Source organism: Lepisosteus oculatus, chromosome 21 (genome assembly GCF_040954835.1).
Source record: "Lepisosteus oculatus isolate fLepOcu1 chromosome 21, fLepOcu1.hap2, whole genome shotgun sequence".
NCBI lineage: Eukaryota > Metazoa > Chordata > Actinopteri > Semionotiformes > Lepisosteidae > Lepisosteus > Lepisosteus oculatus.
Window position 1 is genome coordinate 7321725 of NC_090716.1, and position 17034 is coordinate 7338758.

The 17034-nt window shown below is 37.4% G+C and overlaps 1 protein-coding gene across 1 annotated transcript; it reads right to left on the reverse strand.

Annotated features, from left to right (window-relative positions):
- Nucleotides 1–1136: 1136 nt before the first annotated feature.
- zdhhc13 (zinc finger DHHC-type palmitoyltransferase 13) lies at nucleotides 1137–15424 on the reverse strand. Its single transcript, XM_069181468.1, has 17 exons — nucleotides 15315–15424; nucleotides 14289–14500; nucleotides 12302–12424; nucleotides 11502–11579; nucleotides 10836–10980; nucleotides 10314–10378; nucleotides 9838–10000; nucleotides 9229–9354; nucleotides 7988–8121; nucleotides 7116–7218; nucleotides 5584–5706; nucleotides 5196–5258; nucleotides 4486–4579; nucleotides 3918–4001; nucleotides 3116–3273; nucleotides 2932–3029; nucleotides 1137–2227 (listed from the first exon to the last, which is right to left on the reverse strand). Exons 1-17 carry the CDS (start codon nucleotides 15336–15338, stop codon nucleotides 2089–2091), a joined length of 1932 nt encoding a protein of 643 aa, XP_069037569.1. The 5' UTR covers nucleotides 15339–15424; the 3' UTR covers nucleotides 1137–2088.
- Nucleotides 15425–17034: the final 1610 nt, after the last annotated feature.

A 17034-nucleotide genomic window follows, 5' to 3' on the forward strand; every position in this document is an offset into this window, starting at 1 on the left:
ATGTCACCTCCTAAAAGACAAGTTGAATGTCTTCACAATATTTTTTTTACTAGGAAACTAGGAAATCAAAAGACAATAAAACCAAATTGAGCAATTTATCAAGATAAATAAGTCTAGAAAATTACTAAAAACTAGATTTCCATTACATTTAACTTTATGGAGATGATAGTTAAACCTCGAGGATCACCTGCATTGATAGAGGATAGTTAACATGGATTTACGAAGGATGGGGTTATTAATTTAACTGCGTAACAGCAGTAATGTATACAGACAATATACTTTATCAATATAAACTCAAGTAGAAACTGGGGAAATGCATTTAAAACCAGGAAAAAAGGAAGCACACTTTTACACAAAGGGTTGTGGGCATCTGTAGAACACCACCAAATGATGGTGTCAAAGTGGATACCCTGGCTTCCTTCAAGAAGCAGCTGAGAGAAATCTTCAGATCACTTACTGTATGAACTACTAGCAACAAAATGAGCTAAATGGACCACATGGTCTCCTCCATTTTTATTATGCATGCAGGATTAATACTGAAGTTAATAGTTATTTTCTCTCCATTCTACACACTAAATCACTGTAGGGTTCAGAGATAAAGCCTGTGGTTTACCTGTACTGGCTTCTCTGTTGCCTTTATTGATGAGCACATCCCATTTGATCCTAGTAGGAACTTTATCCCTCCCTTTCCTGAATGTTCCAACAAGACTGCAATCAAGGTCCATTTCTTTATTGCAATGCAGTTAATGATTTGTCACCTTCTAATTCTTCCACTAGGTTATCCATCCATTCATTTTCTTCCAATTCAGGGTCACGGGGAAGCCCACGTCTGAATAAACCTTGGACGGGATGCCAGTCCATCACAGGGCACAAACACAGACATGCGCACACTCACACCAGGGCCAGTTTTCCCAGAAGCCAATTCACCTATCAGTATGTTTCTGGACTGTGGGAGGAGACCAGAGCACCTGGAGGAAATCCACAATCCACAGGGAGGACATGCAAACTCCACCAAGACCACCTCAGGTCCCGAATTGAACCCAGGACCCCAGCGCTAAGAGGCAGCAATGTTAACCAATGTTTTACCATTCCGCACTCACCAGGATATAGAAAAACAAAACTTGAAAAATGTGATGTATAATCCATGAAATGTTTTAATATTTCAAAATTTTTGTAACTAAAAGAGTAGGTTTCAAAATAGGAGTTCATCTTGCAGATACTATTGCATTTACAAAATTGACATTTCACAGTATACTATTTAAGGCATGAAACAAGTGCACCCAAGACATAGTTATTTTTTTTCCCGATTGGATTAAAACTAATACCATGTAAGAGCTCAATACAAACCTAAATGAAAAATATTATTGAGGAATGAAAAAAGTTTTAAACACATACAATTATAGAAATCTGATAGAAGCCCCCGAAATAATAAAAAGATTCTTCACAAAAACAAATTTGTTTCTTAACTGCAAAAAACTTAATTTATTAACAATGCAATAGTCTTATATATGATATAAAAGTGTTTTCTTTAGCATACAAATAACAAAACCATTTAATTTAAAAATATTCAAATTACATGCAAGTTACTCTCTATGACGATCTATAAAATGTGTATACATTGCCTGATCGATACAGATCTTTGTATAAAAATGATTCCTGGTCTTCAAACTTCTGTCAAACGTTACAAAGGGAACTTCACAGATTTTTCTAACGGGCTTTCAATATGTGACACAGTCACAGTACATAAAATGGTGTTTAGCAGTTATTTTTCAGAATATTCAGCATAAGGCCACATTTTATGTAACAATCCCTGAAAAACAACATCTCTCATCTGTCATTCACACTTACATTCCCTACTGTGGTCCACACTGTAATCCTACAGGTCACTGACTAATAGACAAATATCTTTACATCTGGGCAAAATGTTAAATTGGTTGCTTTAAGGTTAAGTCTGTTGATGCTCTGCAGAAACCTACAAAACCAGTGGTTGTGAATCCCTCCTTCAGTCGCACAATAAAAATGTTGTGGCTTTGCACGAGAATCCACATATTAACTACTTTCACTCTCTGAGGATAAGACGTCGCTGTTTCACACTGTGTGAAATGGACCAGCGACTGGGTGCTCCAAACCAGTGGAGTACTCCTGAGTCCAGTCTACCACAGTGGGCTTGAACAGGCCACAGCACTTCAGCTGGAAGAAGTTCACCATGTTCTTCACACACCCTTGACTGAAGAGGAGAAAAGAGACGAAAAGGAGAAAAGTTAAACTGGAGCCGTGATGCATCTGTCACAGACATATTAGGATGTGGGACAGTTTTTACTTTCCCCCTGAACCACATGGTTTTCCTTGGGTCACATCCACTGACATCACAGCAGATACAGGAAGACCTGATCCTTTTCAACAAAAACACCTGCCTTTTAAGGCTCAACATCTGCTAACAACATTCTATGCCTGACCCAGGAGGTTAAGGTTATAACCACAAGGTCTAATTTTGCATTATGTAGCTATTTACTTCTGTAATTAAAATTCCCAAACTACCATGCCTCAAATCAGGAAAAACATTTCTGTTCTTTTTATACACTTTGTACAGTAGTACAACAGGTAGATGATTGACTCATTGTACTAAGTAGTACAAGAGAAAGATGATTATCACTGCCTTACATTTTCTAAATATATGTAATTTGCAGACGTCTCAGTACTTTACTGTTGTATTAAGCTTAGTCATAGCAAGATGTACTATACAGTAGTTAACATTTAAATATATACATTATGTAGTATACAAAAATGGGAAGTCTACTTACAGTAAATTATAAGAAAGTTACAGCAGATAAGGAGGCATTTGTCTTTGTGTTATAGTAATGATGAATACTAATTAAGTAGTCATCTACTGGGGTTGCTTCTGGCAATAAAAATATAAATAAACATTCTCACTTGTATGGGTTTTGTCTCAGTGAAAAAGACTGCTTGGCTTTCTGCTTCCGACTCAAAAGATTCATCCTCTCTGCTGAAGTCAATCCAAAGAAGGCGATCTATAGGATAGCACATGTTTGTTCATATCAAAGCACCACAACAGTAATTTAATCGAAAGCAATCTAACACTGCTTGTGGTACTCACTTGATAGAGCTGTGTCAACAGCAGAAGGGATGACCATGCAGTATGGAAGAAAGCTATCAAAAAAATGTATAGCACCCATGGAGAGCAGCCAGCCACCTGGGTCAAAACTCCCCACAAACCATGGACCTGATAGCTGGTTTTGCAATGAGAAGACCAATCTGTAATACATCAGATAACCATTTTTATACTCCCACTTCTACATCACAGTTCTCAGTGATTTCTGTGTCTACTGTATTCATATTATAACTCAACACGCCATATACTTTCGACACAGGATCTAATAGTTAAGGCATGAAATTAGAACAGCATCAATAAGGTAGCAATGCAATGCAGCAGATTATCATGATTATCAATATTTTTGCATCGACCATCTTTTCCAAGATGGTTGACTATGTTTTGTTTGAATATCTACAGTATAATGTAACCAATAGTCAGTGCTGGGGAAAGTTATCTTTAAAACATAAAAGCTTTGCAATTACAAGTTACTTATACAAAGTATTACATAATTTCAGGGGGATATCTTTTATAATGAAAAGAGATACAGTGATCTATATACTGTATATATCTGTATGTACTGTATTTAGGTACTACATAAAGTAAGGTATTATTATAAAAGCAATTTCTTCCATCTAGAACAAATATGAAAAATAATCCGAACAGAGGAGGTATAAAAGCTCTTAGCTGTATCACAGTGCATGTAGCATTTAGTTTAGCACCATGTTTGCCTGAAAGTGATACTACAGCTAAGCTTTATTAGAAGGACTGTTATTAGATCTCTCCGAATACAAACCAGACTACTTACAAACAAGCGTGCCATAAAACATCCATGTCCCAACTACGGTCAGAAAAAATACAAACATCACAAAATATCGATGATTTCTAGCACCTGCCAAGACAAAAATATACATAATGTTATTTCACTTATTTGATCTTTTCAAATTAGTCTGTAATAAAATAGACTGAATTAGCTATTGTTTCCTAGTCCAAAAATGTTGGTTTGGTGTTTTAAGGGAATGAGTGCAGTACTTTCACAGAATAAATAAGCAAGTAGTGGGATATATTTATCTCTGTAAATCTTGGTCTTAAAATATTTTTTTTCCGAATGGTTTCAAAAAGGAGCCCCAGTCTCAGACTATTACAAAATATGTTTAAAACATTTATGCAAGCTTTCAATTTTTTCCTGATAACTACTTTTCTGCATCAAGATTAATTTTAAGAAACTGATGCAAATAAATGCCAGAAAGTTAATGTTACTTTTATAGCACGCAATATATTAGCTATGAAAAATTACATTTCCCAATCAGATCTTAAATAATAGAAAAATAGAAAATAGATCTTAAATAAGATGCAAACCTAGCAAAGTGACCTACCTATGCAGCCGTTAATCCATATGGAGTGATGGTCTTGTCTTGCTACACAGGAGTCACACAAAAAACAATGTACTGAACGCAACGGTTTTCTCATCTGCACATGAAAAACAAACCAGGAAGCTTTTCAAAATTTCACACTGAACAGTTGCTTCTGTTGTTTGCTTAATCCTTTAGGAACAGTAAACGCACAGCAATTACAAGTGTGGGAAGAGAAAAATGAAAAGAGAGTATCTGATAGGACATAATGGCAGTGAAGGTGGCAATACTTGAAATTATCCAGGAGGCCCTCTGAGTGTAAGCATTATTAAGGAGAAGGAACTGCATAAAATACCTAATCAAACAGCAAGTGCAAAAGGCACGGTGTCTGACTACTGCTCAGACTGGGGAACACACCAAAAATGGGACAGGTGGAGAGAGACCAATAGGCCTTGCTCTCATAAAACATTACAAAAAAACATAAGACAAACAAGAAGAGCTCAAGAGGAACTTCTAGCCCATCTGATTGGAGATAACTGATCCAAGGATTGGAAAGGATACTTTTTTTCCCTTTTTAGCAAAGCTTCAGTTGTTTTATAAACTTGCATTTTCCACAGTAAGACACACCACTTCTTTAAACCTGAAGTTACCCTCCTCATTCTCAAACCAGAGAACAATGGAGTTTGTTCCAAGTGAGGGGGGGTGGTGGGAGTGAGATCTTAAATTTCACTTACAAGACAGGAGGTGCAAAAGATCCGCACGTCCAGACAGCCTGCTTCTGCCAGCAATACAACATTCTAAAGAAAAGACAACAGAACTCTTTTTTTTTCTTCATTCGGCATTAGAATTTCATATATCTCACTATATTTCCCATAAAATTCTACTTTTATTGCAGATTGCCAGTTTCTAAGTTCATATGCATGGTTCTCTATTCTTCTATTGGTTTTATTCACACACAGAAGAAATTCTGCTTCACATAGCAGCAACATTTTTTACTTAAAAAAAACTATGGTATATTTGAAAACAAACAAAAAAATACCAATCTGAGCTGAAAACAAAATTAACATTTACAGTAAACATGGCACCTGCCTTCGTTGTTGCAAAAAAAAGGACATATGGTACCTTTTTCTTGTCCTCTTCTGTAACCTTTATAAATCCTGGATCTGTCTTCCAGCTTCTGATGTAGTAGTAGAAAAGACCAGTAATGCAGACAGTAAAAGGAAGCTGGAAAATTGCCTCTGACAGATGTGAGGTTTTGCATTAAGGAAATTAAATACAAATAGCTGTAAATATAGTGTTCAGTGCCACCATTATCCATTTTCAGTGATGGAACTGCTTGCTTAAAGAATCTTGTGCATTTGTCATCCATGTAGTGAAGCTATTGCATATATATTAGCTGCTACTGCACGTCTCCATCATAAAATGTCCATATCACAAAACAGTATAGCCACATTTTTTAAAGAAAACCTGTTTATGAAAATGTATAATTCACAATAATCATACATTATTGAATTTAGATTAATCATGAATTTTAATGTACTGTATGTCATTATGCTATTTCATAAAACATTTTAAATTCCACATCGTTAAGCCTAGTCAGATTGCTCCTTGAAAGTTTACCTAGCCATGCCACTATCATCACCGGGAAAATAATACTTCTATGCCTCAATAAATAAATGTCACATCAGCACGAAACCGCAGCTTTTGACATTTACATTGACAGCATATCACCCAGCCTTAGCCATCTTTAATTATGTACTGTAAAGGGATTAATTTACCAAGGAAGTTAATTAAAAAGAAGCTTTCATATCTCTTTATCTGCACCCTGTTCCAGTTTGGAAAATTAATTTGCCCAGATAAAAAAAAAAAACAATTCATGCATGAGTGATGCTCCACTACAGAGCGAGAGCCATTTCCATAGTAATAAAAACAAAAAAAAGTTTCCATCATTTTCTTACAAATCAAAATGCCGAGAGCCAGAAAGCAGAAAGACCAGCTGAATATTGTTATCCAAGGACCCTGCTGTGGACAATATATGGTAATGAGTTTCCCTGGGTGAAATTAATTTTAAGCCACTAAATTATATGGTTAAATAATGCATCACCTTTTTTTCTTTCATTAAAAATATCAGATTTCAATTATTCAGTCTTATATAGCAGAGAGGAGGCTAAATTCAAACTTAACGTGGAACAAATCTTGTACCTTTACACACAGCTTGCTTTATCAATACAGTGGTTTATAAAATGATTGGGGATTATAAAAAGACAGAGCTGAATACTACATTCGATGTCATTAAAATAAGAAGAAACTCAACTTTTCAAATCATCCATTTGAACTGCTGTGTTAGGAAAGGGAGTGAGCCAGTCAAAAGCAAACATTGGTACCTAATGACACTGTGGATTAATATGAAAATGAACAGGGCAGGCACTGATTTGTTTTTCAGTAACAACACCCACGCAACCAAAAACAAATTCACAATAGTAGACAATGTGGTATTTTGTAAGCAGAAACTGTACTCAGCGGATAGCAAAGCAAGGAATATCTGCTGAAAATAAATCTATGGATTTAATATTTTCATGATTGGCAATAGAAGGTCACACTATTGTAAAGGCAGCTTCCACTGGTTTCTTGAGTGAGAAAACGCTTGCAAGGATATCGGGCAGAAACCACATGTACCAGGTGACAGCCATCCAGAAGAACGAGGCCAAGAGGATGGCCACAGCCATCTTGCCCTGGCTTTCCTGGCCCAGGAATGGCCTGCAACCAAGCAGAGTGAGCGAGCAGTTACTTCGGAGTGCCCAGTGTTCAATTCGAGTATACTTGTGCTGTAGCTGGGGTCCTCCTCAGCTCTCATTAAGCCATTACCTGGTCTTACCACACAAATCACTAGAGGTTTCTGCGGCCCAGTCAAGTGAAATAATTTTCCTTCCCTGCAACTAAAAACAGTAGGGCTGACAATTAATTTCCTGAAGACAAAACAGAAGAAACTGTGATCAGCCAAGGCTGGAAACAATCATCAGACTGGGGTCCTGAACGCAGAGGCTATTTGTATTCAGTCTGGGGCTGCAAATTCTCAAGCAGAAGTTGGCTACAAATCTTTGCCCGGAAAAATCTTGATTCAAGGCAAATACAGTCACAGATTTAGTCTCAGAATTCGGCATAATACTCCCACCTTGTGGGAGCTCCTTAGAAACTGCACTGCAACCATGACTACCAGCTACAACCCTGCTGCATCCGTTGCTTCACCCAACTGAGCCACAAATACCTCTAGCACACACCTATTTCACATACATACAGCACACACATATATTATTTCCAAATACTGAAAAAGTACACAATAATTCCAAAAGTACCCTACTTACACCCTGCAAAGCCTGTCTCCAGCTACACCTCAAACCTGAGTAGGCTGTACTTCATCAAGCCACTCACAGGAAGAGCACAGCCTAGCAACCTTACCTCTGCATTAGTAATTCTGAGCACCAGATGCTGAACATACTGTGCGACTTAAAAGCAGATGTCTGCTCACCGTGCAGTCAGATTGATGACGGCACACAGGCAGGCGAAAAGGATTCCTTTAAGAAGCCAAGACTCTGTCTGCATGTCTGCAATGGCTCCCAGAGCCCACAGCACAAGTGTGCATAACAGCAACATCACATGGAACTGAAAGGAGGAAAAATAAAAACTACATCAGTTGCTTTTCCCAAAAAAGTGTGACATGTTCCAGTTTAAAAAGGAACAACAACAGAATTAAACTACATGATTTAAAAGTAAATCCTAAATCCATATATACTGTATATGTGTGACCAACTCTGAAGTGTAGTTCATGCTTTATTAAAATTATGAATACAGTACAACCCATTTCAAAGACTATTTTTGGCTCTGTAATAATTACCTTTCAGATATTTGTTACAGCATCTTGATAAGCCAATGTCTGAGGCAGAAAACAGAATAAATCACCCGGTTCTAGCCTGATCTTCCCTTTATACTAAAATTATATAGAGTATGTATTGCCTTGCCAATATCACTAGTGCCAGGAAGCCTTTTTGGATTCAACAATAACAAAAAGACAAAAAGACAAAAAGACAAATTAAACATAAGTCTTCTTCTGCAGAATTTGATCATTGTACCAATACAAAAAGAAAAACAAATACTCTCAGAAAAGAGGTTAAATTTGAGTAACACTTTGAATGATAGACTTTTGTCATACAATTATGTTTATAATTATCAAAAATGATTCTCACACTCTTATAAATTTCAAACTAGCAGGAGGAAGCATATTCATTATTGTTAATTCATTCCAAGCTATTACTTGTGCATTCTGGACCTAAAGGAAGAAACCTTGAGAGGCGTATTGATTACCGTTAAGTAATGAGAAACATAAATGCTGAATTCTTCATTCTTTTCAAGCCTCACATTAACCCTGACCTAGAGCTCATGTATGATTTTAAACAAAGTATAAAAAGGCTGCAAGTATATTCCCTGGACTGCAGCACACTAGTAAGTATGTAAATAACTACACTAGTAAATACATGTGAAAAATAAATAACCAGTTCCTCAGTTATCAGCCACATATGACAGTAAAACAGTTTTCTCAAGGTCTAAAATATTTTATGGTGCAGTTTATTAAGGTGCAGAAGACTCAAATGGCTGGAAGGATGTTTTTAAATGTGTGCAGTTATACTGCCATAATACTTTAAGTCAGGTTTCATTTTTTTAGAATTTACATAAAGAATGTTTACAAAAACATACAGAACACAAAGCACCTACCTTGTATGTCTGCAAGAAGCGGAAACAGAGCGAGTTAGATTTACTCCTTTCATACTTTACTTGGGTCAGCATGTGAATCAGCAGGGGACTGTGGACTTGATGAGCAAGATCAATAGGAGTCTCTCCCTAAAATACAGACACACAAGGAGAGAAAACCAAGCCTTTCTTGAAGCCATCATTGCTACACACAGTGTTAACATACTGCAAGCATCTGGAGCAGAATATATACAGTATTCATGACAGTAAAAACAAAAGCTTGTGATTCCCAGGAATGATCTTTGTGCAAGGTACAGTACAATGTTTTAAAGGTCTTGGTTCTTTAGAATGAGGCATTCGTATTCTAAATGAATGAATATTCTCCAAAGAAGACATTCATCAGAAGGTCACATTCTTCCTCGGGCTCAGATGGTGCTATACTGTATTTAAGCAGTCTCTTTGCATTGATAAATGCCACTGGGCCCTTATAGGGAGAACCGAGAAAACAATACGACACTGACTGTACTGATACATATTAATACTAAACAATAAAGTACTTATCACCCTGGCCTCTCATTGCTGTTGGTTTCTTATTTCTCATTCATTCCATTCGTCCTCAGAAACTTTTCTCACCTTAGCATTCTGAATGTCCACGCTGGCCCCAGCCTCCAGCAGTATATGAGCTGCGTCCACATTGCCTGCCAGCACAGCGCAGTGCAGAGGGGTGTTTCTGTACAGCCTGTCCACAGCGTTGACCGAAGCATTGAACTTCAGAAGAAAACGGGTTGGCTCTGGACTACAAATGCAGAGGGCAAGCTTTACAAAGGGTGTGAAAGATGTGTTACGTCCAATATATTACTGGTGTCATTTTCTTTTGCAAGGTTAAGAATCTTTATATGCAAATGCCCTTAAAATCATACGTAAATGTGACTCCCACAAGATTTCTATCTGATCACATTTGTCTGGTGACAGTGGTTAAAGAGTTAAGATGCAGTCTTATGAAATTCTCACATTTCAACACTGAATTCACTTAATAACAACAACAACAACAATAATAATAGGGTTAAAGAAAAGCTGACTAGTTACACTTTTAGTAATGCAGTACTTACCCAATTATTTTCTGGGCCGCCAGCATTAATGGGGTTTGTCCATTTAAATCTGGCAAATCAACATCCTGTAATTAAAAAAATAGAACTCATAGGTGCAGGCATGTTAGAACTGTAATGCATCAATTCTCCTTTTAAATTGAATAGCTTAACATCACAACAGAGTTATCTTATTTATGATTTATATTACCTTTCCATACGCAAGGATTTCTACAAAGAGTAACAGTCTATTTGATTTAGTTTCAATTCATTCAAATTAACAGGTCCTTTAAATTTGTTTTTTATATAAAACTGTCTTCTTAAAATATAGACCATTAAATAATACCAATACTTTAATACTGTTTAATGATTTCTAAAAGATCCCTGAACTGGGGAGAACACTGTATGACTATAGGAGTTAAAACCACAGATTAGGGCGTTCTCCAGTAAGGCTTTGTGTCATTTGAAAAGCCCTTCCCATGCCTTATGTAATCTGCTTATCAGTGCCTGAGGTGTCTGCCACTGTTCTCTATGTGAAAGACCTACCTGTCCCTTTGCAAACAGGTAGGCAATAATGGGCATGTGTTGAAAGAGCACAGCCAGATGCACACTGCTGAAGCCTTCTCCATCCACAAGTGCAGGGTCAGCTCCATATCGCAGGAGCAGAACTACCATGGGCAGGTGGCCCTGCCTATGGAGGAAACAGACACTTTTGATCAAGTGGATGATTGTACACTCCTATGCAAAGACAAAAGTCACTGAACACAAGATTAATTTAGTCTTAACTACTCCTGTACACAGTTCAATTATTCTGTATGGGAGTACTTACTTTATATTGTTTTTCTTATAAACACAAGGTTAATCTGACTTACTATGACTTACTATGAAGAACTGTCAATACAAAATTCACTATTCTGCAAATCATTAAAACAGACACTCTGTTCCTAAGTACGAGTCTTCAGCACTGTAATGGTATCACATTCAATGCTATCAAAATGTATTCACATTCCTTATGCTGCTGCTAATTGTATTTTACACTGCTACTTTCCCCTTTGTTATTGGCACACTGGCTATTGTTTTATGTTCTTTGCTCTAACAATTTGTGATGTCGTTTGCTGTGCAAGGAAACAAGCCAGTAGGCATTTCATTGTACTCAGGTACAAACTTAGCATTTATACATTTATAACCAAAAATGAGATATAACAATTATACCTTATAGCCCAGTGGAGAGGCGTTGAGTTCAGATCCCCTCCTAGCTGATCAATGATTGCACCTTTGGAAATGTAGTACCTTTGACAAAACAAAGGCAAGACGATACAAAACCAAACTCTAAAAATTAAAGCATCATATTTGAAGTTCTGATCTGCAAGTGGCAGAAATATTTAACATGCCTCGGACTTCACAAACAGCTCTAGTGGTAATCAAAGGCACTCTGTATTCTGAATTGATTAACCAGAAAAATAGTGTCCCTTTAATTGTGGAAAGAATGCTAAAAAAATGTGTACAGTTTGACAAATAATATTCATCCATAAATCTTAAAACTATAAAAAATAAGTAATACTTTTGTACACAAGGTGTCATTAGTTCTTCCCATAAAATTTACATATGTATCCCAAAAATGCACTATAGTAGAGCATGTACATCTAAACTCCCTAATATATAGATTTTTATTTCAATCCTTTTTCTTGACATTCTGCTTTGTTTTGTCTCAGCTGTGCCAACACTAAAATCCCCCCAGCACGGTGGAGTAATTAAGATTAACAGGCCTTGTCAACAGCTGTTTTTTAGCAGAACAACTGATTAACGTGACAACTGGAAACCCAAGCATAATCAACAACAGATGATTGTTTGAATGCAACAGGTAGTTCATGAAACAACAGGAAAACACAATTTACACACAATCTAAAACGTTTATTTTATATACTCCCTACATATATATATATATCACAATGCACAATTAATAAAATGACCATTGACTGCATGATACATTTTGCTTTGAAAACAGGCCTTACTTGACCAGCTCGGTTCGGTTGTTGATGGCTGCCCAGTGAAGCAGAGAGACGTTCTCTTTGTCAGGTTGCCGCACATCATAGCCTGCCTCTATGAGCTCTTTACACCTTTCAATTACACCGTACCTTTGAGAAGAATAAAAAACATTGGTTCACACAGCCAAAGTCTAAAGATCCCAAAGAAATGTGTATACATGTCATCGTGAACAAGCTACAAAGCTATAACTCTCAAACTGTTAAACAAGGATCTTTCAAGAAACAGCTGGATGGGATCCTCAGGTTTATTATTCACAAGCATGTGAGCTAAATGACCTCCTCTTATTTGTAACCTGTTCTAATCCCAGTTGCCTAGTGATATTATTTAAGCTCTTTATATAACTGTATTATGCATCCAAAATGATGAAGGTTTGTCTTTGGCATCACCCTAAAAAACAAATAACACAAAATAAATACATCTAAAAACAAACAACAGTCCTAGCCAGGCAACATTACATATACACATACAGACATCTCATTCTGCCCATATGACACTATCTTTACATTGATCCGATAGTTTCATACAGGAAATGGTCACTTAGATGTGTTTAATATGCTGTTTGCACAGGGAATGAAAGAGTTCATGTTTCCTGTACATTTGTTCTTGGCCACAGGCATTCTAAAACGCCTCCTTGAAGGTAGAAGTTGGAAATGGAGAGGGTGAGAGGGGTCTTCAACAATAAGCTGAGCTTTCTTTTAAACTGCAATATAATACAGCTCTTTCATCTGTGTCTGTGGTTGAAATTCTACTCACAATTCTTTGACTAGCAATATTAACAGTTCTGGCCAATTTCCCTGTTTTCTACTAACATTCCATTAACTCTCTCTATAATGTTTTGACTCAACCCAAACACTTTCAACTTCCTGATCAAAAATATACACTGACTAGCCTTCGGAAAAATGCAATTGGTATTCTCTGCCACGTTTAAATGTTCATTGATTACTGTTGACAATAAGAACACTAGGGTCTGCCTCTTGTAATCTGGAACACAGTGTTTGAAGCACCACCATTTTTCATCTTCAAGTTCAGACACCGATTTAGAGATGCTCTTCCTAGAGAATTTAGAGAATGAAACAAATAGTATCCTGTGCACAATCACCTCTGATAACTCTCTATCTACGTACATAAGTCCCAAAGCACGTCTATGATTGACAGGCCTCACACACAAAAGCTACACAACTGTTGTTGAACCTTCCCCAACAGGACAAACAGGGAAGCATTTTTAAAAAGCCAGGGTGGTTAGAGGATTATTTTTTACTTAACGAATGGATCACAAAACCTTTAACATGTCAAGTACCTGCAAGGACCTTTCCGTCTGGTTTGCTAAAGGTTTATACTTTCCAAGAGGTTCCAATCCTTAAAGATGGCCCTCAGGAACCTCAGAGCCTTGATTACACACGCAGAGTATATTTCCATGTGGTCTACTAGTAGTAGGCTTCTTTGCACAAGGAAAAAAAGCCATCTTGTCAGATTACCTAAGAGGCAACTCTTTTAACACATATGGTACAGTATATAGCCCTTCCATGACTAAGCGACCTTGATAATGCTGTTTAATATTACATTACTGCAGACTCTGGGAACACAGCAAAGTTTCTAAACCACACCTAGGAAATATTTTTCTCCATTAACATTTGTTAAACAAACTGAGAGGTTCCAAAGGGGGAAACGTCTTGTTAAGAAGCTACAGTACATACACTTTTACAGTTTATTAGCTGTCAAAATGTACTTCTCTCAAATTCAAATACATTTAAATTAGCTAATTTTCCTGGTTGCGTGTTGCATGCTCGGTAACAAGGCCCACGGACCAGAGAACAGATTCAGCATCAAGCTAAACGTCTCTCAAGACGGAAACATATGCTTGTGTACCAGATGCAATTCCTGTGCAACTTCTGCAATGGAAAAGTGACAAAGGTCAAGTGTCTTTTAATCAACGACACTTAAAATGACACTTACTGTGTTGCTTTAACGATGTCGTAATTGTTAGAGTCCTCCATAAATGAACGCCTTTTTGGTTGCTGTGTTGGGTCCATTGTTGCTTCACTCATGTGTCCAAACTGTCCATGAAAGTCTGGCATGAACCCATGCATGTGTCCACTGTGCCCGTGCCCATGTCCATGCCCATGGCTGTGCCCTTGAGCCTGATCAAAGTGGCCGTGACTCTGGCACTGCAATACAAAAGAAACAAAACTTTCAGTGTGGGTACCATTTTTGGATCAGTTTTTATGTTTAGAACTTTTTTAAAAAAAAGATATCTGTTTAGAGTGTGTAAAATGTACCATCTAAAAATACTTACATTAGTAAATCCTAGCAATTCTGTTATCTTACAGCGTATGGATAATCGTTTTAACTAAAAATATTTATCCATAAAAAACGTGAATTTAATCCCAACCGCAGAAGTACTTAATAATGATGAAATTCTTGGTTATTAACAGAATTGCATGAGATTAGCTACGAACCAAACCTAATGCATTTTGCTTTAGCACCACTAAATGTCTAATATGAATACCAATCTAAGATATTTCATTTTAACAACAAATTATTACTTATTTTGATCGTATCTGCGACTCCCCAAAAAGATGTTTTCCTGGTTGCACCGTGAGGTCAGTACCACGTGATGCAGAAATGTCAACCGATTAGAAATCAGACAAGACCGCCCATGTGGCACTGCCTTCGCCCCAGTGCCTGAAGATATCGAGATTGAATTAACCGGCAGTGCTTCGCTACTGTTAAGGATCACAACGCAGTCAAACACATTTCTGAAACGCGTAAACACGAAAACGTTAGGGAGGCATTTTTTTTTTACCAGGCGCACAACACAGGCCACTACTGATTTAGTACGCGAAATTAAAATATTTTAAGTGACGTTTTGATTTTGCAAAACGTCTGGCTAGTTATGTATGCCGTGAGGAATCAGTCAAGTAAAATGAAACTAATCTGGGTCAGAGATCGTTCACAAATTGACACCACAGGTGAACTTACTGGCATTTCTTCCTCCCAATCCATGATTCCAGGATAGTTTCTCTCAGTAACACAGCAGCGCTTCCTTTCTCGCTGAAGCGTCCCCTCCCTTAGACTTGGACTTCCTGGATACTGTCCACCGGGGGAATGCCCTGATTGGCGGAGTCGAGCACAAACTCCCGCCCACCCGCTTTCGCTTTCCTCCAGTCTCGTTTGTTCCGAAAGGAGGAGCACGAGCAGCCTGGGACCGCGGTGCGAGCAGGGGATGGAGAAAATGTTTGTGAAGTACAGTATGGGGAAAAAAAACAATCCAACTACAGTACAGATTCATTTCTGAAAGAAAGCATGTATTTCAACTGCTTCTAGGTTTAAAACCTGTGTATTGCACACTGTTAGCGGGATGGTATTATCATTGCATATAATAATAATATGGTCCTACGTGCGAACGGACCATAGATACTGTACCTCCAGTAATGGGAGAATAAGGAATCAGTTGGCTCTTACTTGCGGAGAAACATTTAACAGCATATCGCGTATCACTGCAAACTATACATTCTCCAGCTTGTACAACGTGAAAAACAAGGAAATTCTGAGCGTGACATGAGCTGCACGAATTAGCCATTCTTTTTGCTTTGGTTACATGTTTCCAAACAGGAGTATTTTCTGCTATCATATACTGTACCTAAAGAGAAGTCTCCCAATCAGACTAGAGCAGCGGAGTCTCTGGCTTCTTGCAAGAAACGGTTGGATGAGACCTTCGGATCAGTTAGCTACCAACTATGAAACGAATGGCCGAATGGTCTCCTCTCATTTTGTCTTTAAAAAAAAAGTGTTAATTTTTAGACGTCATGGAAGAACATACGAAACGCTTAGAAAGCATTGAACCCTCCCCCTCGCTTAGAAAAAAAAGAGGTTACAATGAAATTGAAAGGTATTACAATAAAGTTTTAAATTATTTCAGAAAGAAACATACCAGACCGGTCTCATGACTACCTAAATAACCTTCTAACTTGACACCTCACCACAGGTTTCAAATGTTTTAAACATATACTGTACTGTACAGGTGTGCGCCTCATTCTGGATGTGTACAAGGTCAGAAAGGTATCAGCTCCTTCTACCTAAAATTAGTCTTCACACAGGTTTTTCATCTACCTGCCTGAGTGACATCAGCGTGGCAGGATTCCCATAAAATCTTCTCTTGTGACTGAGAGTGATTCACGGACAGAGAAAACGGAGCTGATCACTTCTGTCCATGCCAGCATGAAACGAACTAGAAGAGAAATCCATAATACTGGAAACCATCTGAAGGAAGCTCCAGGTTTGATTTGTACTGGATATAAAGAAGCCAATGCTCCTCTTCTGACTTGATTGCAGTCGTATTTGTAATTAGTTTCATTGGATAGGAGTTGTGAACATAAGGAAGAATAATACAGTCTCAAAAATGTTTCATAACAGAATGGGGGTCATTTTATTTTTATCTACGGTGCATGATGTGGCACACAGAAGGTTAATCTTTTTAATAAGAATGAGAAATGTATTTTATGAGAATATGAAAATGAGAATATTATTTGTCAAATTGAGCATAATTCTTTTAGCATTCCTTCCGCAGTTAAAGTGACAGTTTTTTCTGTTTAATCGATTCAAGTTGGTTAAGTGTTTGCTATGCAGAGCTTCCTAAACTTGAAAGGATTCTGATTCCAGCGTGACTATCAGATTGATGGTTTCTGACATTTAAAAAAGT